We start from the raw sequence: 25190 nt of genomic DNA, 5'->3' as shown, positions 1-25190 counted from the left end.
TAATGTACAGTTTACAAGACGCAGACGTGACCTCCACTTATATGGGACACAGAAAGAAAACAAAAATAAAATTAAAAACAGCCATATAAACAATACCAGAGGACACCTCTTCTGTACATGTGGGATCAATAAAATATGCACCATAATACAAATATCAAGCCAGTGATATAAAAACCGCATGACCAGTCTTTAGTGTGAAATCATGGAATCTGTTTCGGCACATTATTTTCACATCTTATGTTACATATTTGACAGTAACAATATTATTCACACACGACACTAATTGAATGACATCAACTGAGATTTATCATAAAGGGGAGACATGATTCCAGCGTCATCAGCTAACCGTCTAACGCTGTCCACTCAAAAGAAAACATCGTTCACCACATTGCAGTCAACGGACAAGTTGGTGTTTCGTTGAAAAAAAAAAAGAAAGAGAAAATAAAAAAGGCTCAAGAGGACATTTATACACAATCTGCAGTGGCGTCTGCTACACATTACCTCTTGGAGCACAGCTGTTGTTCTGTCTGGAGCTAAAGTTACAACTTTTGTTAAAATCCAAATGTGAACAGCAGTTTTATGGGTTTTCAGATAACTCCTTCATATCTTTATATCCCGTTTTTCCCCTCATGAGGTCTTCATACACTGACGCGGCAGGTCTAGTTCAAAATCAAACACGTTCAACTGAAAGGGCGTCGTTAAAAAGCATAAAAACAATAAAAAAATAAAATAAAATTACAGACACGTTCACTTTTTTTTTAAAGTAACAGCTTTTAGTACTAGTTTTCAATGTCTTATACAAAGTTAGCTTGATCTAAAAAGCACAAAATATATTTTTACATCATCACATACATAAAGAACCACGGCCTAGCTGGAAGTTCACCTGGTGCGTTTTGCATCATTTCATTCTCAGGTCCCTACTACTGCTGGCATTATTGCTTGTCGTGATCATGGCGCTGAAGAATACCGAAAACAACGCTCCGTTGTTGATTGAAACTTTACATGTGAGTAATCTGGAATCCAAGAGTAGATGAGCCCGTTCCACAATCTGCAATGCTAAAGGATAAGGCAGTTCCATTTTTTTTTCTTAAGGCATTGCTGCTTCGAGACATACTGGAGCAAAGTCACAGACTTTGACATTTCGGGGATGCAACGATAAAAGCCCAAAGAAGGGGGAAACGTTTCTTGTATTCTTGTGTGTTTGTGTCCCGAGAGAATCTGAGCTGAAACCATTATTTACGTCTGCTTAGCGCCTGACCAGAGGTCAGAGCTCAGACAGAGATCAGAGCAGAGCTGTGAAGGTAGCTGTGATCATTTCTCATTGCTGGTAATTTCCATACTGGCCCTGTAGAGTGAAATGTGACAGAGGCGTATTACTGACCTTCTCAGGAAACAAACTAAACACAGGTGTTCACAAATCTCAACAGGGTGCAAACAAACATCTGTGGCTTCAAGAAAATTTGTACAGCAGAACCATGATTTATGCCTGCTTTGGCTGGTGTTGACCAGCAGGTGGCAGCATGGCCTCACAATTTGGTATCTATGAAATTCTAATTGAATACATCAGGTTTGGCAGCAGCACAGCTGGAGGTAATACTCCTCACCAAATGGCGGACACTACTTAGAGATGAGACAAACTCAGTGTGAGAATACGTCTATTGATTGCATTCCTAAACAGGGGTCGAAATATGCGTTGGCCATTTCTGGAAAATGCAATAAAGACAAATTTGGAAACTGAGATTTGACAGTTTGATGGATGTAACAATTAAATTCTAATATTAGGGGTGTAACAGTACACACAATTTAGGAGGTGGCATGAACCTGGTTTTAGATTTACACAAAGGCGAAAACAAAAGTTTCACCAGATTATTAAAAATAGTGAAAAAAATAAATATGAAAAGGCGCCAAATTCTTGCAAGTCTATGAATGTTATTCTAACAAGTAAAAGGAACAAATAAAAATAAATCAATATCATCTTTGAAATTGGCTTAAAAAGCATTCTAAACTGTGTTTGTGACTCACATGTACCGCCACACCCCTATTAAATACTCTTTTAGCTTAAAAACAAAAAATAAATGTAATTTCAGGAGATTAGGTGCACAGAGTTTGGCTGTCTCTCTGCAGACCAGGTATGCTGTAAAGCTTTAGACCTCATCACTTACAGTTCGACCCCTGGTTAAAAACCAAAAATTAAAAAAGGAAAGGAAAAATAAAAAGGTAGAAAGGGAAGAAAAAAACTAGAGAGACTAAAAGGGATAGAGGAGAAGTAGAAGAAACAAAATGCAACTCAAGGCTAGGTGGTCAAGTGTCTAGATTGGACGTTGAGGTCTTCACAGCAACCATTACCTTTGCTTCTTACAGAGCTAGTCAGGGGTTCAAATCCCCGCTTCTTTATTTCCTCATGTGCCCCTAAATGTTCAAAGATAAAGATATCAAAGTGCAGCTGTGGTCCCCACAAAAGACCACAGGAAATACAGGGCAGCAAATCCATCTGCCTTTCAAAATGTACGGAAGAAAACTCGCTAACGCTCTCGTGTTTCACTCAAACTGCATCATCCAGAATATACAAGCAACACGGCTAACAGGTTTGTTTTGGGAAGAACAGATTTAACTACCGAATATGATGACAGCATGCATAACATACAAACTCTGGTCTTACGGAGAAGAGTCTGGCATAGGAGTTTTACTCGGACAGTAAAATAACTACGTCTCATGTTGAGTCATGTCCCTGTGACCGTCTGATGCTGTAGCTATACTCACCTGGTCATAACCGTAAGGGCGCTGCTGTTGGCCCTGTGGGGGTCCAGGCTGAGGAGGACGATAGGCCCCGTACTGCTGTCCCTGCCCCTGTGGATAGTTAGGGTATTGGCCTGGGGCATTCTGGGAGGGACCTAGAATTAACCAAAAAGCAGAACTAAGAAACTAGGGCAGGGCGGAATGGCCTGAAATCAATATCACGATATATGGAGGATTTCAGCTCGATAACCATAAATGGACAATGTAATGTTCAAAGGCTCAATTTTCACCTATATATTGATCAACATAATAACCTTTCATCTACAGAAATAAATCCACTTTCTATTTGGCCTTCTAAATCCAGAAGGTTCTGATAGATGGGGAGCACTAGATTGGGCTGTCACGTGTATCATGTTGAGTCACATTTTTACGTGACTCAGGGTGGTACCGCTTCTTAAAGGGACATGAATGTTGCCAACCTACACATCTCTTCGTTTTTTTTTTTACTATCAAATTTATTGACATGGAAAAAATGATCACGATAAGAATCAGAAACTTTGATAACGATACATTTTCTATTTATTGCCCAGCCCTATAAGAAACTTAGCGAGAACTTCTAAAATCGATTAAACTTTAGGCTGCTCAACAAAGACCCTCTACCCAACTGTTAAGAGTGTTCTGTTTGGTTTATTTTTCACCACCACATTGGTTCCAGCGCCAGTTGAGGTGGTACCAACTCCACTGGGCCACGGCAAAGACCTGATTCCATCTCAGACAGAGTGCAGCAAAGTCTTTCAACAAAACAATGAAAACGCACCAACGAGAGGTCAAACATCCTGAACTCATCACCTGAACTTTATTTCAGTAGCCTTATCCCCACTTTACACTGGAAGCATCAGTGGTGTGGAACGTCACTGCTTCAAATAGAAAACGATAGACTCTATGGGGGTGATCCAAACCAGCCGCGCTGCGGAAACTTTCAGGCACGTCCCACAAGCGGCTGGCCGCGCAGCTAAAGATAGGATTTATTTTAGATGTGCGCCGCTTCTCGGACACATCAGTTTCAAGTTGAGCTGAAGTCATTAACTTGGCTGAAACTTAATTTAGAAATGCCTGTTGACTCTTTTAGCATGGCCAGCTGGTGTTTAAAGAACAAACTCGTGGCAGTGACATTTACACAAACCTAGCCTAGAAATGTAGAGCCACGCCCACGCTCGGGAACTATCTGTGGTGGACGTCAAAAATTTTGATCAGTGTTTGAAAGCTCTGAATCTCAGCCATGCTCCATTGGAACCTCAGCACATCCGGACAATCTGGTCTTGCCAATCACAGCTTTTTATCAGTTTGGTGGGCCAATCACAGTGCTCTATTGGTTTGGTGGGCAGGATCTTAATGCAACGGAGCTAAATAAAGATGACAATGGTTGTTTAAAGCGGCTTTGGCATCAACTTTGGACTATTTAGACTTGAGCTTTTCTTTGAGTCAAGAGCAAACAGAGATATTTAAGCTCATTTAGAAAAAGGATGCATTTGGTTCTTCAACAGTGTTTGGCGGAGCAGCGAGTACGTCATGTTGTTCATTGTCCAATAGCACGAGGAGACAGTTTGAAAAGCACCCATAGATTCGGACCCACGAATGATCTCCGTCTTTGGATCGTGGCCTGACTATCATTCACATATATAGGATGGCTTGCCAAGCTAACCCAAACCCATCATGTTCAAATTAAAATCCCATTGGTCATCACACACTGGTGAAACTTCCTCCCCACGTTTGACCCCATGACTCCCATGGGGGAGCGCTAAGCTACAGACACAGCCACGCTCTGGAACTATTTGGTGGTGGACGTTAAAACTGTTGGTCAGCATTTGAAAGCTCTGAATCTCTCTTTTTATTAGATGTAAGATTTTGCTCCAGCACCTGTGGAATCACCATTTAAGGCACCATATTGGTTCCACTTCCACTGGTCTCTTCTTGTTTGACTCAATCTAGGGCTGCACAATATATCAAAAAATTATCGTCATCGCGATAACATGACGTATGATAGGCCCATCGCAAAGCACGCCAAAAACGGCGATAAATGTTTGGTTCAAACATTTGCATCCGTGTCATACATCAACTTTTTGTAAACCAGCTGTTTTTTACGCAAAAGTATTATTTGACCAATCAAATGAAGCCCTTCTGATATGCGGCCAATCAGATGGGTCCGTTCACGTAATACGCCCGCCCCCTACATAGACCCTTACCCCAAAATTCCACTGTCTCCGCTCCGCCCCCGCTTTCCGCTGCCGCTCGCTTCCCTTGTTCATCATGCTGGCTCAGATTAACGAACGCACTTTGTGCTGAGGTTTCTGGAATCAGCGCTGCTTTCAAACATGAACGTGAGTCCGCTCGGTGTCTTTAAGCAGCTGATAATAACCGGGCTGACTCCGACACGTGCCGGTGAACCAACCCACCGTTAGCCCCAGGCTCCGGTTAGTTTCCAGCTAAAAGGCTACAGCACTCTCCTCCCAGTCCCACCCTGAGCTGCTAAAGAGAGCCTGGAAAAGTTCCCCCACACATCAAAGTGATTTTTCTTTATGAGCTTTCATAACCTTGTTAATCAGGATAGTTGATTTGCTGCTGCACATAAACTGTCAGTCAGAAGCTCTGCTAGCCAATGTTCTTAGAAGAGCTAGTTCAATTTGTTAGCTTGTTACCAGAATCAAAGCTGCAGTTTCATCATCTGAGCTGCTTTTTAAGATCTAGGTAAACTTGTTCAATTTGGGGTTAAAAACAAACGTTTTCACATATTTTCCATGTAGTTTTTTGCCAGTTCCTCTTCTGAAAGGTAGACAATTGTTTTTCTCTTTCCCTCAGAAAATCTTAATTTTCTCCTAGTTTGGCCCAGCACAGATCACTTCCCAATTACAGCAATAGCCTTGTATCATAACCACATAAGTGGATAAAATGCTCAGTAGCAATGAGAGAATTTGCTGTTGCATTTAAGTGATGTTAACTATTATTTAACATTTAAACTTATTTTCTGATTTTTTTATTTATTCAGAAAACCCTGGTAAGGGATGTTTTTCTGTATTTGGAGCATCAGAAAAAGTTTTATGGTGGTGGTGATGTTTTAAAGTCACTGAGAAACTGCATGCATGCAGTTTGTTGTTTTGCTGCTAATACAGTAGCAGTTGCAGCTGCATATTTTTGCAATAAAAATGTTATGTTGTAATGGAATTCATGCATTAGTTTTTGTTTGCTTTGAACCCAGAGCAGACGTCACACGCCAGACGACATCAACACTGCATACTTTAGTATTTGTTCATTTATCGTGAGTAATATCGATATCGCAATATTAAGCACTGTTATCGAATATTGCAGGTTTTCCTAATATCGTGCAGCCCTAACTCAATCCTTCAACAAGCTTGACAACATAGATCATGATTGCCCTCCATCGAACCTGTGTGCTTACAGCTCATTATAGCATCCACTTCTAGACGTTTATTTGAGAAACTTTGGGAGGTTTCTGTTATAGTGGACTGTAATAAAATCTGCTGGATGATGGCTCCCAAACTCAAGGAGACATGGAATTTCAGTTTGTCTTCATTAAAGAAGCAAGCATCATTAAAACTAAAAAGAAAAAAATATACATATAGATATTTATATATCTCATCAACCTCTGTTCAGGACTGCCATCTTTCCAGCCGTTGTGAAGGACTGAGGGTTGAAGTCAAATGAGGCCCACGCAGCATCGTTAGGCGCTTGTAATGCCTTGTGCTGCTGTGCATAACCTTGTGGGGGCCTCGGAGAACAGGCATGTGTATGTGCCAGATGGATCTCACCTCAGCCTCTGCTAGCTCATTACTAACATGAGCTCTGGCTCAGATAGCAGCGAGTGATGGGAAATAACAGAAGAAAGATCTTTGAACTTCTATTCTACAAATTCTTCAATGCGTGTATTTATTACCGCTACGTTGAGGTTTGGCTCGGTTTTATCATGGAGTCTAACCACAAGCCAGGGGTTGGGCATATACAACACATGAGCTGTAGAGGAAATGAGTACTTAATAATGTATGAACAGATAACTTTTGCAATGAGAAGAGGAAGCTAATAAGACAGGACTGCAGCTTACTAAGGCAGTCCTTTTATGTTTTGCTCCAGATGATGGTGACATAGCAACTAGCACCTCACTCAAATTAAATCATTCAAGTTAGACGAAGTCCGCCAAGAGAGCCAATGGTGCCTCCTACAGGACAAACGAGTTCCCCAAAACTCACCATAGCCTTGTTGCTGCGGTGGGTAGCCCTGTTGACCCGGGTACTGCTGCTGTGGCGGATAGCCCTGCTGCTGAGGCGGGCCTTGCTGGTACGGTTCCTGTTGTTGGCCATACTGCGCATTACCTTCGAACAGCATCAGCAGGCATTGTTAAAACACACCAAGATTCAAACAAACAAAACCAATGCTAGATGTAAAGTAACTGAGCTCATTTTCATTTTAAAATGTGCAGAAAGTCACAGAATATTTTAAATAAAACCATAAAACTACGGTCTGAAATTCTAAACTAATTCTCTCACTAAAACAGACAGAAACGGATCAGCACTTTTCTAAGTCTAGACATAATTACTTTAGTTTATTTTGAGTTAAAAGTGAACAAACATGACTTGGTGGCAGATTGTACACACCCACACTTTAGATATTTGTTTTCTTGTTAGAAAAAATAAGCTCCATGTTTGAAAGTTCATAGGGAGGAAAAGGGTTATTAGAAGAAAAACAAAACCACAAAAGTAAATGTTAACAAGACAAAGAGGAAGAGTTTTGTACTTTTACCAAGTCAGTGAATTGAACAGATCAAACTGCAAATGTTTTAGCGTCACGAGACATCTACTGTAACCGTCTCATGACACTGTAACAAGACAGTTACGCTAGATGGTAGTTTGTGCTGCTTTTTCAATATTTGTCAGTAAACCTGGACTTATAATTGCTTACAGAAAATGAACATGCAGACTGTATTGCAAAAACTGAAAAAATTAACAAAGTAGCATGTAAAATAAGTATGAGCCATCTAGAGCCTAAAATCCCCAGAATGCATTGCAGAAACTGAAATGTTTTGCTTTGTCGAAGCTAGGGTTGTCATGGTGTGAAAATTTAACCTCACGGTTATTGTGACCAAAATTACCATGGTTTTCGGTATTATCGCGGTATTTTTTTTTAAACGTGCTACATTTTCACACAATTTAATAAACCCTGTATATCAGGAGATATTGTCCTCAGTTTGTCTAAATTTTGCTTAAAATGTGTTATTTTGTAATTATGTTGTTTATTTGTTTACATATTTCCCCTTTAGTCTTTAAAATACCAATATTTGCCCATATCTTCTTATTTTGTCTGTTTGATGTCATCATTTTAAAAATATTAGATCAGATGATACTCAGTACTCAAGTAGCCTTCTAATCAGATACTTTTTTACCCTTACTTGAGTAATAAACCGTATATCAGGAAAATATTGTCCTCGGTTTGTGTCCTTCCAGTGAGCTTTGCAGATGTGGGAAAATGTCATCAGGCAGTAATCATTGTTAAATTCTTAATTATTCTCGGAGAGAGACCAACTCTTATCTGCCCCTGGGAGCCCTGTAATGCATAGCGTCATTTCAACATGGGGTGTCCGTGACACGGTTTATATGCAGGTAGCGGCGCTGCGGCTGCTTTGTATAGCGACTCGTTGCATTCTCCCTCAACCCAAATCCTCGGATCACGCATTCTAGCTAAAACGCTAACGTTAGCTTGCCTTGCGTTGACTGTAGAGTTGCGGGAGATGGTCACGCAGATGTGTCATGAGATTTGAAGCGTTGCTGCCTTTCACAGACACTTTTTCTGCACGTGCTGCAAACAGGATAGCCGTCTTCTATCAACTGTCCCTCGGCATTCTTCAAATATCCAAAAGATGCCCGTACTTCCCACTTTGTCTTCTTTGAGGGATAAAAAATGTCCTCCTGAGCGCTGCCGTCTCCTCCTTTGACCATTATTTCAGCTTTAGCTTCAAGAAAGTTTTGGTTGTAAACAACAAAGCGCGCATGTGCCGCCAGCAACTTCAGCAGATGATACGGTGGCTGGTAAGGGTCACCGCGCCTACACCACAGCCACGGTAATCCACCGAGATAATATCGTTTTTTTTTTAAAAACAAGACGGTTATTATTATTGTCAACTTTTTACCAGGGTTTACCGCTACACCGGTTACCGTGACAACCCTAGTCGAAGCATCGTTTTTGTGTTTTGACTCAACTCCTGGGTTGACTGATTGTCTGTGTTCTCCCAAGTGACTTGCAGGGTTCTCCTACCTTCTGAGGCGCCCTGTCCTGCGTGACTGTACTGGTCGCCATAGTAGTCTTCCTGCCCTGGATACTGCTGGGGGGGTCCTACATACAACATACACACATGTAGATTCAAGGTGCTGTTGCTGTGTAAGGGGGGAGGAGAGGGTAGAGGGGATAGACTCCTTGCTTCTAGTTCATCTTAAAGGAGCTTTCCCTTTGTCACAACTAATTTTACACGGGATTTTGGATTAAACCGTTACTGAACAAGTTGTCTGCAGTCTACAGAAGATGAAATAGAAACAGACTGGGAGGAACAAGAGTGAGAAACACAGGAGGGAAAAGGAGAAGGAAGACCGACACTCTGCTTGGATGTGGAACTGACACACTGAGTGGTTTACCTTGCTGTGGAGGTCTGTAGGGCGGCATTGGCCTCTGCCCCATGACGTGGTTCCCTTGGTTGACCTGACCCATCATACCCATTGGGGTCTGTTGGCCTTGGTAGTGCTGTCCACCACCACCAGGGGGCATGTTGTACTGCTGCGATGGAGGCTGCTGATGCATCACCGGACCTGTCGAACACAACCATGCCCCACAGTGACTTAAACGTGTTGAACTCTTGTTCAATACATTTGCAGTGGTCTCTACTAGGAATGAATGTCTTAAGTAAGTCATACTCTGGGAGTGGGAGGAGGACCCAGATGCGTCTGAACCAGGAAGCTGGAGGAGAAAGTAGCTTCAGATGGCAGGTTTTGGAGACTTATTTCCTGATTTTTGGACATCTCGTTTCTACTTGGTTAACAGCAAAGCAATTCTAACACTGACTCAGTTTGCTCTGCAACTTTTATGTTTCATCTCCACAAATAACAAATGCCTAGAGTAGTTCTGCCATGTGGCAGAGTTGCTAATGCTAATGGTTAGCTTCTACCAGTCGAGATGTTCTCTGCCGTTTCTTAAACGCCAAACCTAACCAACAACGGCCTTCCTCGTCACAAGCCAAGATGAGAGAGTCCATGAATGTTAAGTGGCAGTGTGATGTAGATCTGTCAGGCTTTTCAAATCCTAGAGTTTCACCGTCTATTTTCTATCATAAGTTAGTCCAGGAGATAGGTGTAGGTGACAGACTCAGAGTGACCGATTATAATCCGAAATAATAATTTAAAATGGTTTTTATCAGTGTTTAATAAATTCCTTTCATTGTAAATCTAACCAGTAATTGACTATAAAAAATGGGAATGCCTCGTTTCACCTTGATTGGGCTGCATGTTCATGTTTGGTCGAGGACCGTAGTTTCCCATAGGTTGGCCTTGGGTCATGTTCATTTGATTCTGAGCTGGCATGCCTTGGGAAGAAGGAACTGCGTGATTGTAGCCACCCATGGAGCCATGGCTGCTGGGAGGCATGTTCATTGAGCCACTGGGCATGTTTGGAGGCTGGTTGGGTCCTGGACCAGGACCTTGCATGGGCATGTGATTAGGTCCTGAAAAACATCAGTGAACAATACATGTTAGATAACAAAAGTTAAAATATAAATGTTTTTTTTTGTGCGCTGAAGTAGACTCACTGATGGAGATCCACTACATTTTTAAGTTGCTATAGGACAGGCCAGTAGATTCCATGTGAAACAAATATCTGCTTTAAATGATATAGTCATAAAATAATCCCCAATTCAATGCATTCATAAACTATGGTGCGTCAGTAAAGCATAACCAGAATAAAAGAGAGTAAGTCCAAGACCACCATAGCAGACAAAAGGGTGACATCATCCTTCAGCAAAAAAGGACCTCCCTTAGTCCTGTGCTGTTGCTAGGCAACACAAGCAAGACAGAAACTGATGGAAGGAGAATGAGAAAACAGAGAAAGACAAGGAACAGGGGATTTAGATAATGAATTACCAGGCATCTGTCCATTCATCTGATTCTGCATATGAGGGGCTGGAGGGCCACCGCTGACCATACCCTCAGATGGCATGTTGTGACCATGTGGGGGCTGAGGAGAGGGTCCACTTTGGTTCATTCCACCAGGGCCCATGGGCATGTTTTGAGTGGGTGGCTGTAGGAGAATGAGACATAAGACAAAAATACACATCAGATGTCTAAAAACACACCTGCGCCTGAGAAACAAGGACATGACACAGAAAAAATGCAATTCAATTCTAATTCATCTGTCGAAACGTTAAGAATGCGCTTAAATGAAATCTAATTGATTAGAATACAAAATCGAAGTAAAAATCCTAGAAGTTGGATAGTATTTTTTAGCCAATTTTGCATTAGTGGTATTTAGTCATTTTGCAACAAAACAAGCAAAAACAATTTTAGCTGCTTCAGTGAACATTGTGTATGCAGTGTAGTACTTAACAGTACACATTAAAAGTATTCTGCTGCAAACATGTTCACCACTTTCTAAAAAGTGATGTGATAATGTTAACAAGCAACAACCCTTTACAGCCAGTAAGTGGGAGTTATTAGTGCAATTATACCCTGATGAATAAAATAAAAAGACAAAAAACAAGCACTGTTTCAAAGTAAAAAATAAATAAATAAAAGTTTCAAAATAAGACATGCATTGTGTGAGTCATGGAGGAGCTCATCTGCTGTATAAATTCAGCTATTTAAAAGGATATTAGTTATAACACTCACTAAACGATCAATCAGAACCAGTACTCACAGCAGGGAGGAGAGACTGCACGTTCACGTTCTGATTTGAGTCTGCTATCGTGGCCAGATACACTAAATTTCTGTGCAGCATCTGTTGATACCTGGGTAAATTGAAGGTAATTAACATCGCACATACAATTACTGAAAAAATAAAGATATATGTAAAAAAAACAGAACTCACTGTGAACATTCTGCCGTTTTGCCTTTACTCTGGAAGTCCATTATACACTGGATCAGCTGGTTGTTTTCATCAAGTAACTACAAAAGTAAATGCAGGTGTTTTGGTCACATTGGTGTCACTTCTGATAACATTAGGGCTTATTTTTCTAAAATGTGTGACGTTGTATTATTTCGCGAGGTTAGTGTAGAGTTTTTTGTTTAAACTTGACAACAAAGGGGGGTGTTTTGTTAATGTGAGCGTGCGTTTCTAGCTAACAAAAGACGCGACTTGCAGGCTAGCTATCTTCTGCTAATCAAACCGAGGGCCTCCATTCATCTAGCAATCGACATAAAGTTCACCATGAACACATGGCGTCTGGATTTAGGGAGGTTCATATTGACCGCGCTTAGACCGCATAGCATTGTTTCCAATCTGCCCACAGTTGGACTTGGACTGGCACTGCTACATTAGCAATCAACGGTTAGCAGCCTTCGCTAGCACAGCCTCCATAATGCGCCGCGCTAAAAAGATGAATTACCTTTTGTATCCCAGCGGGTGTTATATCACCCTTCCGTTGCCTGTGAGGTGCAAATGCCACCGACATGGTGATAATATTACAAACGAAAGCAAACTAAAGCATAAAAGCTTAAATTAGCTCACAAGCAAAACAAATCGGTAGAACTGTTAATCACACAGCAGCTCTGAATACGGTGTAATTTCATAATGCAGTGGCCCGTTTAGGGGTGGGGAGATATCAGGGAATTTTAACGTTAAGTCTTTTACTGTCACTTAACTCGATTATTTACTAAATATCGAAGTTCGTATTAAATCTAGTGAGAAAATTGTCAAGAAAATATGTCATATTGTCGTCAAAAACGCATTTTTACTGCTTCACAGAATTACGATTCCACCTATTTTTCATATAATGGAACAGTCTGCAGCTAGACTGAAACACCACGGGGCAGCAGGAACTACACAGCAAAAAGAGGGGAAAAAAGAATAACAGCGATAATTATGATATAAACGAATTGATAAGTAATACAAATAGCATTTTATATACACCCATATTTCACACTGGAAAGCAAGAAATAATGCGTATTTAGTATTTTTTTTATTTAACATATTTCTTCCATATCTATTTTTAACAGCACAATTATCATCAAACTCGTGTTTTTATCACAATTTTTCTTTGGCGGAAATGCGGGACCCACTTTTGGTACATCGCAGTTTAAAGGTTACGCGCATGCGCTGATTTGTGAACGCAAAACGAGTGAGCGGCTATTTGCTAACTAGCTGAATCATCTGGTTGAGGTTGCTCTGTTTCCTTTATTCGTTTGATTGGGATTGTCTTGCAGTGCAATGGCGGCAAGATATGATAGAGCTATCACTGTCTTTTCTCCCGACGGCCACCTGTTTCAAGTGGAGTATGCACAAGAAGCTGTAAAGAAAGGCTCTACAGCGGTACGTCTTTAAATGAAAATAATGCAAAAGCTAACGTGGCTAGCTAACCGCTAGCGGGCAGCTACTAGCTCTTTAGATGATGTATTCATTTTATTTCCTCAATTTAACAAGCTTAACTTTTTGTGACCTGTTTATAGTTTTAGACTGTAAGTGTATAATTTTGTTAACGCTTAATATAAAGTTAACGAAGGGGAAAAGCGCACGCCATGGCTAGCATTTAGTCGCTGTGTCACTCAATTACTTTCAGTTTTGATCCGCTATTGTCAAGTTTCAGCGGTACGGAGAAATAGATTCACGGTGTCGATTGAATTAGTAGAAACAAAGTTAGGCTACGGATTAAAGGTTATAAGTGAACAAAATCATTGCTTTTCTGTGTTTTTGTAAGGATCTGTTTTGCTAGCATAAAGTAGCTCAAACTTGACACTGTAGCGACACCATACCTGACTATTAAAGTATCAATGCTGTTACAGTGTAACTTAGTGGCTTTTGTTGGAAGTGCACGGCATCTAATAATAACCTTTTCAATTGGGGTTCAGTTGAAGCTGTGTCGATGCACAAAACATATTCTTGATGAGCACTTTTACATTTGCAATAGGAGAGGCAGACCCTCTAAATAAGCATGGCTTAAATAGAAAACTACTTGGCTTAATAAAACTTTAGATTTAATTAAATTAAGCTGCATAGTGATTTATTCATTACAACAAGGCCTTAATTTAACAATCATGTTTATTTAGAGTATTTTGTGTTGCTGTAAATTAATCCAAATGTATATTTGTCAAATGTAAAATTCAATTATTTCATTCTGTTTAGGTGGGAATCAGGGGTAAAGACATTGTTGTCCTCGGTGTGGAGAAGAAATCTGTGGCAAAGTTGCAGGAGGAAAGGACTGTTCGTAAGATATGTGCCCTGGATGAACACGTCTGCATGGCATTTGCAGGTACCAAAAACAAGTCATTATTGAAACGGCAAAAAAAAAATAACTTCTACTTAAAACATATTATATGCAATCATTTGTCAGTTGGAAATCTTTTAATTTTCATTTGCCTTTTGCCAATGTTTACATTTTGGTTTTAGGTCTGACGGCAGATGCCCGTATCGTGATAAACAGAGCTCGGGTTGAGTGCCAGAGCCACAGGCTAACGGTTGAGGACCCAGTCACAGTGGAATACATCACACGATACATAGCAACACTGAAACAAGTGAGTTATTGTTTTACACTTATATCTCAATCTTAATTTGTGTAAAGAAGTCCTCAAACTTTCATGTTCATAGGAAATGATGCTTTCTTGTGTATTTTTTTCTGTCTTATTAAAGATTCATGTTTTAATGACACATTTAAATGCTTGGAATTTCACACACTTTGGTTTGAATAAAAAAAAGCTTTTAAGTTGAGAGCCAAAGTCCAGTTGGCTTTGTGTTATTCTCCTAATTTAAAGCTGTTATAATAAATCTGCAAGCAAGCTAGAATTTGAATGCTAACAGTCACGTGACACTCCCCTTGGGTATATTCCCTGAGACACTTCTGTTGGAACTGGAAACCCATGTTGCCAGAAGAAATGAGATGAGAAACACCAGTTGCCATTTTCAGAGTCCAAATGTCCTTTGTTGTCCATGACTTCAAATGTGTTTTTCTTTTTGGGACTCTGGTAATTTGTGCTAAAGTTTAAGTGATAGCAGCGGGCTGTTTCTCCACTGATATTAAGGAGTGGAGAACCTCTCACACCAGTGGTGTTCTGTTGCAAAATGTACGAGTGGAGCACCTAGGGAAGTGCGCCGGTTCTGTGACACCAACAGCCGAATGGACCATATATATATGGCTATATATATATATATATATATATATATATATATATATATATATATATATATATACTCTGTTCGATCCTGCTTCTTCCAGCTTCGTCGCCTTGCCCGACTAAAGCCCATTCTTAAGAGGCCACACTTAGAATCAGCGTGCGTTCGCCTTTGCAGCTCCAAGACTTTGGAACGCACTTCCTCTGGTGGTACACCAGGCTTCTTCACTGGCACAGTTTAAATCCAGCCTGAAGACATATTTTTAATTTGGCTTTTGGTCAATGATCGGTCTTTTATGCTGTGACTCTTCTGTTTTACTGACTTCTGTTTTTATTGACTTCTCTTTTATTGGCTGTTTTATACATTTGTATTGTTTTTAGGTGTTTCTATTTTATGACAGCTTTTATCTGTGTTTAATGTGTATGTATGTGTATTTTGAATGGCTTTTTAGGTTTAACTCTGTGCAGTGCTTTGGTCAGCTGACATGCTGTTTTTAAATGCGCTATATAAATAAATTGGATTGGATTAGCTATACCATGTTTGGATGTTAAAAATGTTTTAAGCTACTTTGTTTTCAAAATTTTCCATTGTAGATTTAATGTTTTGTTATATTTGTAGCGCTATACGCAAAGCAATGGCCGCAGACCATTTGGAATCTCTGCGTTAATCGTTGGCTTTGACTATGATGGAACTCCCAGGTTGTATCAGACAGATCCATCAGGAACATACCATGCGTGGAAGGTCAGCAATTTCCTGTGTGCACATTTTACTTTTTTTGTAGTACTTTAGCGATTGTTATCAATTGTCTAGAAAAAAAACTACTAATTGATTTTTTTGTTGTTTTTTAATTATGAAAAAAATCAGGCAAATGCAATCGGCCGTAGTGCAAAAACTGTTAGGGAATTCTTGGAGAAGAATTACACAGATGAGGCCATTGCTGGGGACAACGAGGCCATCAAGTTGGCTATCAAAGCTTTGCTTGAGGTAAGGTCACAGGTTGGCTTCAGCGGATTTTACTTTGAAAGATTTTGTCTAATTTGAATAAAACTGAACAAATGCAGTAAATATTTCCCCTTGGCACAAAAAGTTGTGCTCAAGTCTCTTTTTCAAAGTATTTCTGGAAAGAAAAGACAAAATATTAAACAACGTTTTATGTTCTTATTGATCAACTTAAAGGTATTTACTCATTAAGTTATTTAATTAGCCGTGATTTGTTGATTCCTCACAGGTGGTTCAGTCGGGAGGAAAAAACATCGAACTTGCCGTCATCAGACGAAATCAGCCACTTAAGGTGAGCTTTAAATTTGGCTTCTGTTTCTCTTTTTCCAAGAGGTTTATTCTTGGCTAACTGTTGTGAATTTTGCGTCTTCACAGATTTTGGAATCCAAGGAGATTGAGACTCTGGTGGCCGAGATCGAGAAGGAAAAGGAAGAAGAAGCTGAGAAGAAGAAGCAGAAAAAATCCACTTGAATCTTTTGACATAATCTTTATTGCACTTCTTGGATGGCAATAGAATGTTTGGATTATCAATACCAGTTACAGAGAATAACAAGTGCATGTCATTGTAAAGATCTGAGTCCTGACTTCTGATGAGTGTTTTCACGCATTGCTCAACTAGCTAAAAAGGTTTAGACACACCTGATTTAAAATCAGTGGTTCAGACCATTTTTTTCCTTTCTTTTGATGCTGTTCCTGTGAAGTTGCGCTGCGCCAAAGTCAGGATTCAGATCTTTTCGCCACGCTCACAGGATGTTTTCATTATTCAACAAAAAGCTCAGATGTTGCCGAATCTCAAACATCAGAATGAATTTGTTTGAACTTTCAGAAACAAACTGTAACGAAATATTCAATAAAAGTGGATTTTTTTAAACATGTTCTACAAAATTTGCCCTTGTGCCTAATTATTTTAGTGTATCTATTGATTTATAGGATTAAGGGAAAATAAGGTTTTCTGAAAGCTAGGAAGACTTTAAAAGCAGAAGAAAAAACCCTCACTCAAAGTATTGATTATTCAATTGCAGAGCAAGTACTGCGATAAAGACATCACTAGCGGCGGTCGAGTGTTTGGCTATCAAGTGTAATGTTTTTCATTTATCAGCATTCTGTCACACAGACCTGAAAATAGTGAGGCCTGATTGCTTTGTAAAGTGCTCACATTTCCCTCAGTCGTTTGAAACAAATTAGAGGTGAGCAAATGAAGGGCCTAATGGCTGCCCGACAAACCCCCTCAACCACCTCCTTTTTTTATCAGCTTTTTTTTTATTTCCCCCTAAATTCGCTTATCAAGCAACCACTGCTCTGAATTCTCAACAACACAATTATGGCCGGCGGTGAGGTTGGGCTGCTTAATGGGATCCTGGCCTCAGACCCCAGTGGGATCTTTCAGTGACTTTAATCTGGAGCCCTTTGAAAAGTTGTGCCGTGCTGCGCCGAAGAGCCCCGGGGGGTTCCCTCTGACTCTTACCAAAGACATAATGGTGAATGCTAAAGTCCTTCATTTAGAGTCTTCTTCCTGGAGCCAGAATTTCCTGAGTGGGCACCCTGAAAAAGAGCCACTGAAATTTTGTGAGTAGTTACAGGTTTATTTGAGCTGATATTACAGGATCAATTGGGCCCCGGGTGCAAATGCACACATTAATTTCTAGGACACAAATAACCATCCATTTTCATCCTCTTAGCCGGAGTCGGGTCGCGGGGGCAGTAGCCTAAGGTGAGAGCCCCAGACTTCCCTCTCCCCAGCCACTTGGGCCACCTTTTCCGAGGGAATCCCAAGGCGTTCCCTGGCCAGGTGAGAAACATAGTCCCTCCACCGTGTCCTGGGTCTACCTTTCGGTCTCCTCCCGGTTGGACGTGCCCGGAAAACCTTACCAGGGAGGCGTCCAGGAGGCATCCTGACCAGATACCCAAGCCACCTCAACTGGCTCCTCTCGATGTGGAGGAGCAGCGGGTCTACTCCGAGCCCCTCCCGAATGACCGAGCTTCTCAACCTATCTCTAAGGGAGAGCCCAGCCACTCTACGGAGAGAACTCATTTCAGCCGCTTGTGTCCGCGATCTTGTCCTTTCGGTCACTACCCAAAGCTCCTGACCATAGGTGAGGGTAGGAACGTAGATCGACCGGTAAATCGAGAGCTTCGCCTTCTGACTCAGCTCTTTTTTCACCACGACAGACCGGTACAACGCCCGCATCACTGCAGATGCAGCACCAATCCGCCTATCAATCTCACACTCCAGCTTTCCCTCACTCGTGAACAAGACCCCGAGATACTTAAACTCCTCCACTTGGGGCAGGACCTCATCCCTGACCCGGAGAAGGCATTCTACAGTTTTCCGAATCAAGACCATGGTCTCAGATTTAGAGGAGCTGATTCTCATCCCAGCTGTTTCACACTCGGCTGCGAACCGCTCCAGCGAAAGCTGAAGATCACGTTCTGATGAAGCCAACAGGACCACATCATCTGCAAAAAGCAGAGACCTGATCCTCAGGCCACCAAAACTGATGCCTTCCACACCTTGGCTGCGCCTACAAATCCTGTCCATAAAGGTTATGAACAGAATCGGTGACAAAGGGCAGCCTTGGCAGAATCCAACTCTCACTGGGAACGAGCCCGACTTACTGCCGGCAATGCTGACCAAGCTCTGACACTGGTCATACAGGGACCTAAAGGCTCATATCAAAGGGCCTGGTATACCATACTACCGAAGTTCTTCCACACACCCTCCAGGACCCCCCTAAGGGTATAGAGCTGGTCCAGTGTTCCACGGCCAGAACGAAAACCACATTGCTCCTCCTGAATCTGAGGTTTAACAATCCAACAGACCCTCCTCTCCAGAACCCCTGAACAGACCTTACCAGGAAGGCTCAGGAGTGTGATCCCTCTAGTTGGAACACACCCTGTGGCCCCCCTTTTTTAATAAGGGGACCAACACCCCGGTCTGCCAGTCCAGTGGGACTGCCCCCGATGTCCACGCAATATTGCAGAGACGCATCAGCTAACACAGCCCTACAACATCCAGAGCCTTAAGGACCTCCGGGTGAATCTCATCCACCCCTGGAGCCTTGCCACAGAGGAGCTTTTTAACCACCTCAGTGACCTCAGCACCAGAGATTTGAGAGGCCAACCCAAAGTCCCCAGACTCTGCTTCCTCACTGGAAGGCGTGTCGGTGGGACTGAGGTGGTCTTCAACGTATTCTGCCTACCGATCTACAACGTCCTGAGTAGAAGTCAGCAGCACATTGTCCCCACTTAGATAGTGCTGGTAGCGTACTGCTTCCCCCCCCCCCCCCCCCCCCAAGGCGCCGGTTGGTGGACCAGAATCACCTCGAAGCTGTACAGAAGTCTTGCTCCATGGTCTCACCGAACTCCTACCATGCCCGGGTTTTTGCCTTGGCAACCACCCGAGCCGCATTCTGCTTGGACTGCCGGTACCCGTCAGCTGCCTCTGGAGTCCCACAGGCCAAAAAGACCTGATAGGACTCTTTCTTCAGCTTGACAGCATCCCTAACCGCTGGTGTCCACCAGCGGGTTCGGGGGTTGCCACCACGACAGGCACCGACGATCCTGTGACCACAGCTCCGGTCGGCCGCCTCAACAATGGAGGCACGAAACAGGATCCATTGAGACTCAATGTCCCCCGTCTCCCCCGGAACATTTTGGAAGTTCTGTCGGAGGTGGGAATTGGAGCTCTTTCTGACAGGAGACTCTGCCAGATGTTCCCAGCAGACCCTCACGATACGTTTGGGCCTGCCTGGTCTGACCGGCATCCTCCCCCACCATCTGAGCCGACTCACCACCAGGTATTGGTCAGTTGACAGCTCCGCCCCACTCTTCACCCGTGTGTCCAAGACATGCGGCCGCAGATCAGACGACACAACAACAACAAAGTCGATCATCGAGCTGCGGCCTAAGGTATCCTGGTGCCAAGAGCATATATGGACACCTTTATGTCTGAACATTGTTTTCATTATGGACAATCCATGACTGGTACAGAAGTCCAATAACAAAACACACTCTTGAATTCAGATCAGGGGGGCCGTTCCTCCCAACCACACCTCTCCAGGTCTCACTGTCGTTGCCCACATGAGTGTTAAAGTCCCCCAGCAGAACGAGGGGGTCACCGGAAGGAGCGCTTTCCAGCACCCCCTGCAAGGTCTCCAAAAAGGCTGGGTAGTCTGAACTGTAGTTTGGTGCATAAGCACAGATCACAGTCAGAACCCGTACCCCCACATGTAGGCAAAGGGAGGCTACCCTCTCATTCACTGGGATAAACCCCAACATACAGGCACCAAGATGGGAGGTAACTAGTATGCCCACCCCTGCTCGGTGCCTCTCAGTGGGAGCAACTCCAGAGTGGTAGAAAGTTCAACCCCTCTCAAGGAAACTGGTTCCAGAGCCAGAGCCATGCATTGAGGTGAGTCCGACTATATCTAGTCAGAACCTCTCATCCTCACACACCAACTCAGGCTCCTTCCCCACCAGAGAGGTGACATTCCATGTGCCAAGAGCCAGCTTCTGTAGCCGAGGATCAGACCGCCAAGGTTCCCACCCTCGACTACCACCCATCACACACTGCACCCGACCCCTTTGGCCCCTCCCAGAAGTGGTGAGCCCATGGGAAGGGGGACCCACGTTTCCTCTTCGGGCTGTGCCCGGCCGGGCTCCATGGGTGAAAGCCCGGCCACCAGGCGCTCGCCAATGTGCCCCACCTCCAGGCCTGGCTCCAGAGGGGGGCCCCAGTGACCCACGTCCGGGCGAGGGAACACAGTTTCCATTTATATAATTCATCATAAGAGGTCTTCGGGCTGCTCTTTGTCTGATCCCTCACCTAGGATCTGCTTGCCATGGGTGACCCTATCAGAGGCAGAAAGCCTCAGACAACTTAGCTCCTAGGGTCATTGAGACACTCAAACCCCTCCACCATGGTAAGGTGGCAGCCTAGGGAGAGATAGAAATTATCGCAAAATTATAAATCATCATAAGAGGTCTTCGGACTCTTACCAAAGACATAACGGTGAATGCTAAAGTCCTTCATTTAGAGTCATCTTCCTGGAGCCAGAATTGCCTGAGTGGGCGCCCTGAAAAGAGCCATTGCACTTTTGTTTGTGAGTAGTTACAGGTTTATTTGAGCTAATATCACAGGATCAATTAGGCCCCGGGTACAAATGCACACTCATTAATTTCTAGGACACAAATAACTAGTTTTGTATAATTTTATTCCAACCAAGCATCCATACACTAATTGCATCTCGCTTTTCCCTCAAGTTTTAGCCTGAATTTTGGGAAGAAAAACTGAATCAATGAAGATGCTTTTATGAGGAACTCCTGATCAATTTTTATTTCTAGGTAAGCCTCTGCTGCAGAGATAATCTGATCCATCTTGTCAGAAAAGCAAGTGCAGCTTATTCTTCAATGCTGCAGAGACTCCAAGTCCTTTGAACTGCTTATGGGATGAGTTTTCTTTTTATTTTTCTTTCACTTTTTTTTTCTTCTCTGGCATTGTTGTTGCCCACAATCAACGCCGCTGCGCCTCGGGACAAAGTCCATCTCTCTCATCTCTGGCTGCTGCTCATCATTAATGCAGAAAATAATGGCTTCACCAGAGGTCATTGAGAGGAACAAGGCCCAAGGACATGTACTCTCTAAGCAAGAACATACTGCTGCAAGCCGTCAACAGCACACACTTTATGCACACACACACACACACACACACACACACACACACACACACACACACACACACACACACACACACACACACTCACAAAATTAATGTGAATATGATGGACTAAAAACAAAATCTCACTGATTTCTCTTCATTTGTCATGTGGTTGGGTTTTAGATGAGGTTTTCTTATAGACTTTTTATTCAGAAGAAAAGAAATATTTAAGTCTAATTTCATGATTTTGTGTTTAACTCAGACAGGCTTTACTTAGAAAACCGACAGTCCTCGTATGCTGATTTCACTTGGAGGACATTTTGTCATTTTAATGCGCTACCCTGTGGATATATTTCAAAGTCTTTCCCTTCTGGAATGTTTCAGTGCAAAAAAAATGTCTTAAGGTCAAAATAAGAGAAGAGGTTCAATCATGAAAGCACACGCACACACACACACACACACACACACACACACACACACACACACACACACACACACACACACACACACACACACACACACACACACACACACACACACACACACACACACACACACACACACACACACACACACACACACACACTTCCTGTTCTACAAAACATGAACAAATCTATAATTCCTACTCCTGGATAATGTTCATTCAGTTCAAACGTAAATATTCATTCAAAATGAAGACATTTTAGAATTGTTATGAATTAAAAGGGGAAATGAAATAACAAACTATTTATACTTCATTGCTGTTGTTCTGGATTTTATGATAAGTCCACTTTTTTGAGGAAGAAACCTGCTATTCGTTTAACAGGTTCCATTTTACCCTTTAGCTGATTCCAGATCAGTTTTGCAACATAACTTTTTATTTTATTTTATATTTTGAATCAATGCTCATGATGGATAGATGGTGGGGGAGGATGTTGGTTAGACCGGTCAGGCCCAAACGTATTGCGAGGGTCTGCTGGGAACGTCTGGCAGAGTCTCCTGTCAGAAGGAGCTTCAATTCCCACCTCCGACAGAACTTCCAAAATGTTCCGGGGGAGACGGAGGACATTGAGTCTGAATGGACCCTGTTCCGTGCCTCCATTGTTGAGGCGGCCGACCGGAGCTGTGGGAAGCAGTGCACTACCAACACCATCTATAGTGGGGACGGTGTGCTGCTGACTTCTACTCAGGACGTTGTGGCTCGGTGGGCAGAATACTTCGAAGACTTTCTCAGTCCTACCGACACGCCTTCCAGTGAGGAAGCAGAGTCTGGGGACTTTGGGTTGGCCTCTCAAATCTCTGGTGCTGAGGTCACTGAGGTGGTTAAAAAGCTCCTCTGTGGCAAGGCTCCAGGGGTGGATGAGATCCGCCCAGAGTTCCTTAAGGCTCTGGATGTTGTGGGGCTGTGTTGGCTGACGTGGCTCTGCAATATCGCGTGGACATCGGGGGCAGTACCACTGGACTGGCAGACCGGGGTGGTGGTTCCCTTATTTAAAAAGGCGGACCGCAGGGTGTGTTCCAACTACAGGGGGATCACACTCCTGAGCCTTCCTGGTAAGGTCTATTCAGGGGTTCTGGAGAGAAGGGTCCGTCGGATTGTTGAACCTCAGATTCAGGAGGAGCAATGTGGTTTTCGTTCTGGCCATGGACCACTGGACCAGCTCCATACCCTTAGGGGGATCCTGGAGGGTGCATGGGAATTTGCCCAACCAGTCTACATGTGTCTTCTGGATTTGGAGAAGGCATTTGACCGCATCCCTGGGGGGGGGGATACTCCGGGAGTATGGAGTACCAGGCCCTCTAATACGGGCTGTTAGGTCCCTGTATGACCGGTGTCAGAGCTTGGTCAGCATTGCCGGCAGTAAGTCGGGCTCGTTCCCAGTGAGAATTGGACATCGCCAAGGCTGCCCTTTGTCACCGATTCTGTTCATAACCTTTATGGACAGGATTTCTAGGCGCAGCCCAGGTGTGGAGGGCTTCCCTTTTTGGTGGCCTGAGGATCAGGTCTCTGCTTTTTGCAGATGATGTGGTCCTGTTGGCTTCATCAGAACGTGATCTTCAGCTTTCGCTGGAGCGGTTCGCAGCCGAGTGTGAAGCAGCTGGGATGAGAATCAGCTCCTCTAAATCTGAGACCATGGTCTTGATTCGGAAAAGGGTAGAATGCCTTCTCCGGGTCAGGGATGAGGTCCTGCCCCAAGTGGAGGAGTTTAAGTATCTCGGGGTCTTGTTCACGAGTGAGGGAAAGCTGGAGCGTGAGATTGATAGGCGGATTGGTGCTATCTGCAGTGATGCGGGCATTGTACCGGTCTGTCATTGTGAAGAGAGAGCTGAGTCAGAAGGCGAAGCTCTCGATTTACCGGTCGATCTACGTTCCTTCTCTCAGCTATGGTCATGAGTTTTGGGTAGTGACCAAAAGAACAAGATCGCGGATACAAGTGGCCGAAATGAGTTTTCGCCGAAGAGTGGCTGGGCTCTCCCTTAGAGATAGGGTGAGAAGCTCAGTCATTCGGGAGGGGCTAGGAGTAGACCTGCTGCTCCTCCACATTGAGAGGAGCCAGTTGAGGTGGCTCGGGCATCTGGTCAGGATGCCTCCTGGACGCCTCCCTGGTGAGGTTTTCCGGGCACGTCCAACCGGGAGGAGACCTAAAGGTAGACCCAGGACAAGTTGGAGGGACTATGTCTCTCACCTGGCCAGAGAACGCCTTGGGATTTCCCCGGAGGAGCTGGCCCAAGTGGCTGGGGAGAGGGAAGTCTGGGCCTCTCGCCTTAGGCTACTGCCCCCACGACCCGACTCCGGATAAGTGGATGAAAATGGATGGATGGATCATTTCTATTAAAATATTTAATTTTTTTATGTACCTCACAGTCTTCTGTTGAAATCAGAGAAAAAATAAATAAACCTGTATTCCAATTCATTGCTTTTTTTGTGTGGTAGAAGTATCGGTAGGCGAGTACTCAGATCCAAGCATCGTTATCGTATCGGTTTGGAAAAAAAGTGGTATTGTTGCATCCCTAGTTCAAATCCTGGTCAGATCTTACCAAAGACTTTGAAAATGCCTCTCTGCTCGACACTCAGCTTTAAGGGGTTGGATTTGGGGGTTAAACCACCAGCTCATTGCTCCCCAAGGCGATGGGTCAAATGCAGTGGACAATTTTCACCACACGCCAATGGGATGGGTGCATCAGGGTAAGAAGAGAGGCAGATGAAGTGATGCACCCATCATGAGTAGTGCCTACTGTACAAGCCTGTGGGGGCAGTGCTATGATCTGGGTTTGCTGCAATAGGTCAGGTCTAAGCTCAGCAAAAGGATGTGCTCCAAGAATGAGGTCAGCTGACTAGCTGAATCTACTGAATGACCAAGTTATTCCGTCTTCTCTGATGGCACAGGCATGACAATGCCAGGATTCGTCGAGCTCAGATAGTGAAAGAGTGTTTCAGGGAGCATGAGGCATAATT

The 25190-nt window shown here is 43.3% G+C and overlaps 2 protein-coding genes across 6 annotated transcripts; one reads left to right on the top strand and one right to left on the bottom strand.

The window, feature by feature from the left end:
* Positions 1-1142: 1142 nt before the first annotated feature.
* Positions 1143-12568, bottom strand: ss18 (SS18 subunit of BAF chromatin remodeling complex). 5 transcript variants are annotated; one of them, XM_015956838.3, is made up of 11 exons: positions 12383-12568; positions 11866-11942; positions 11695-11785; positions 10923-11079; positions 10277-10507; positions 9429-9599; positions 9055-9132; positions 6996-7118; positions 2761-2891; positions 2347-2409; positions 1186-1345 (listed from the first exon to the last, which is right to left on the bottom strand). In XM_015956838.3, the coding sequence occupies exons 1-10, from the start codon at positions 12446-12448 to the stop codon at positions 2392-2394; spliced, it is 1143 nt and encodes a 380-aa protein (XP_015812324.1). In that variant the 5' UTR covers positions 12449-12568; the 3' UTR covers positions 1186-1345; positions 2347-2391. The 5 variants fall into 5 exon arrangements, with proteins under 5 accessions (XP_070412192.1, XP_070412193.1, XP_015812324.1 ...); XM_070556091.1 differs by lacking the exon at positions 2347-2409 and having other exon boundaries at positions 1143-1345; XM_070556092.1 differs by lacking the exons at positions 2347-2409; positions 9055-9132 and having other exon boundaries at positions 1143-1345.
* A 522-nt stretch (positions 12569-13090) lies between these two features.
* psma8 (proteasome 20S subunit alpha 8) lies at positions 13091-16983 on the top strand. The gene is made up of 7 exons (XM_015956841.3): positions 13091-13305; positions 14116-14242; positions 14380-14504; positions 15718-15840; positions 15964-16083; positions 16328-16390; positions 16474-16983. The coding sequence occupies exons 1-7, from the start codon at positions 13204-13206 to the stop codon at positions 16567-16569; spliced, it is 756 nt and encodes a 251-aa protein (XP_015812327.1). The 5' UTR covers positions 13091-13203; the 3' UTR covers positions 16570-16983.
* Positions 16984-25190: the final 8207 nt, after the last annotated feature.

The sequence above is a fragment of the Nothobranchius furzeri genome, chromosome 11 (genome assembly GCF_043380555.1).
Source record: "Nothobranchius furzeri strain GRZ-AD chromosome 11, NfurGRZ-RIMD1, whole genome shotgun sequence".
Classification (NCBI taxonomy): Eukaryota; Metazoa; Chordata; class Actinopteri; order Cyprinodontiformes; family Nothobranchiidae; genus Nothobranchius; species Nothobranchius furzeri.
Note: the sequence above shows the minus strand (reverse complement) of the source record. Positions and strands in the feature narration are given on the sequence as shown.

Bases quoted from the DNA above. Each gene is read 5' to 3' on its own strand.
- ss18 (XM_015956835.3), bottom strand. From the start codon at position 12,448: ATGTCGGTGGCATTTGCACCTCACAGGCAACGGAAGGGTGATATAACA. The intron at 11,943-12,382 runs GTAATTCATCTT...TTACTTTTGTAG, and splicing joins CACCCGCTGGGATACAAAAG to TTACTTGATGAAAACAACCA. The intron at 2,892-6,995 runs GTGAGTTTTGGG...GGTTAATTCTAG, and splicing joins ACCGCAGCAACAAGGCTATG to GTCCCTCCCAGAATGCCCCA.
- psma8 (XM_015956841.3), top strand. From the start codon at position 13,204: ATGGCGGCAAGATATGATAGAGCTATCACTGTCTTTTCTCCCGACGGC. The intron at 14,243-14,379 runs GTACCAAAAACA...TTTTGGTTTTAG, and splicing joins CGTCTGCATGGCATTTGCAG to GTCTGACGGCAGATGCCCGT. The intron at 16,391-16,473 runs GTGAGCTTTAAA...GCGTCTTCACAG, and splicing joins GACGAAATCAGCCACTTAAG to ATTTTGGAATCCAAGGAGAT.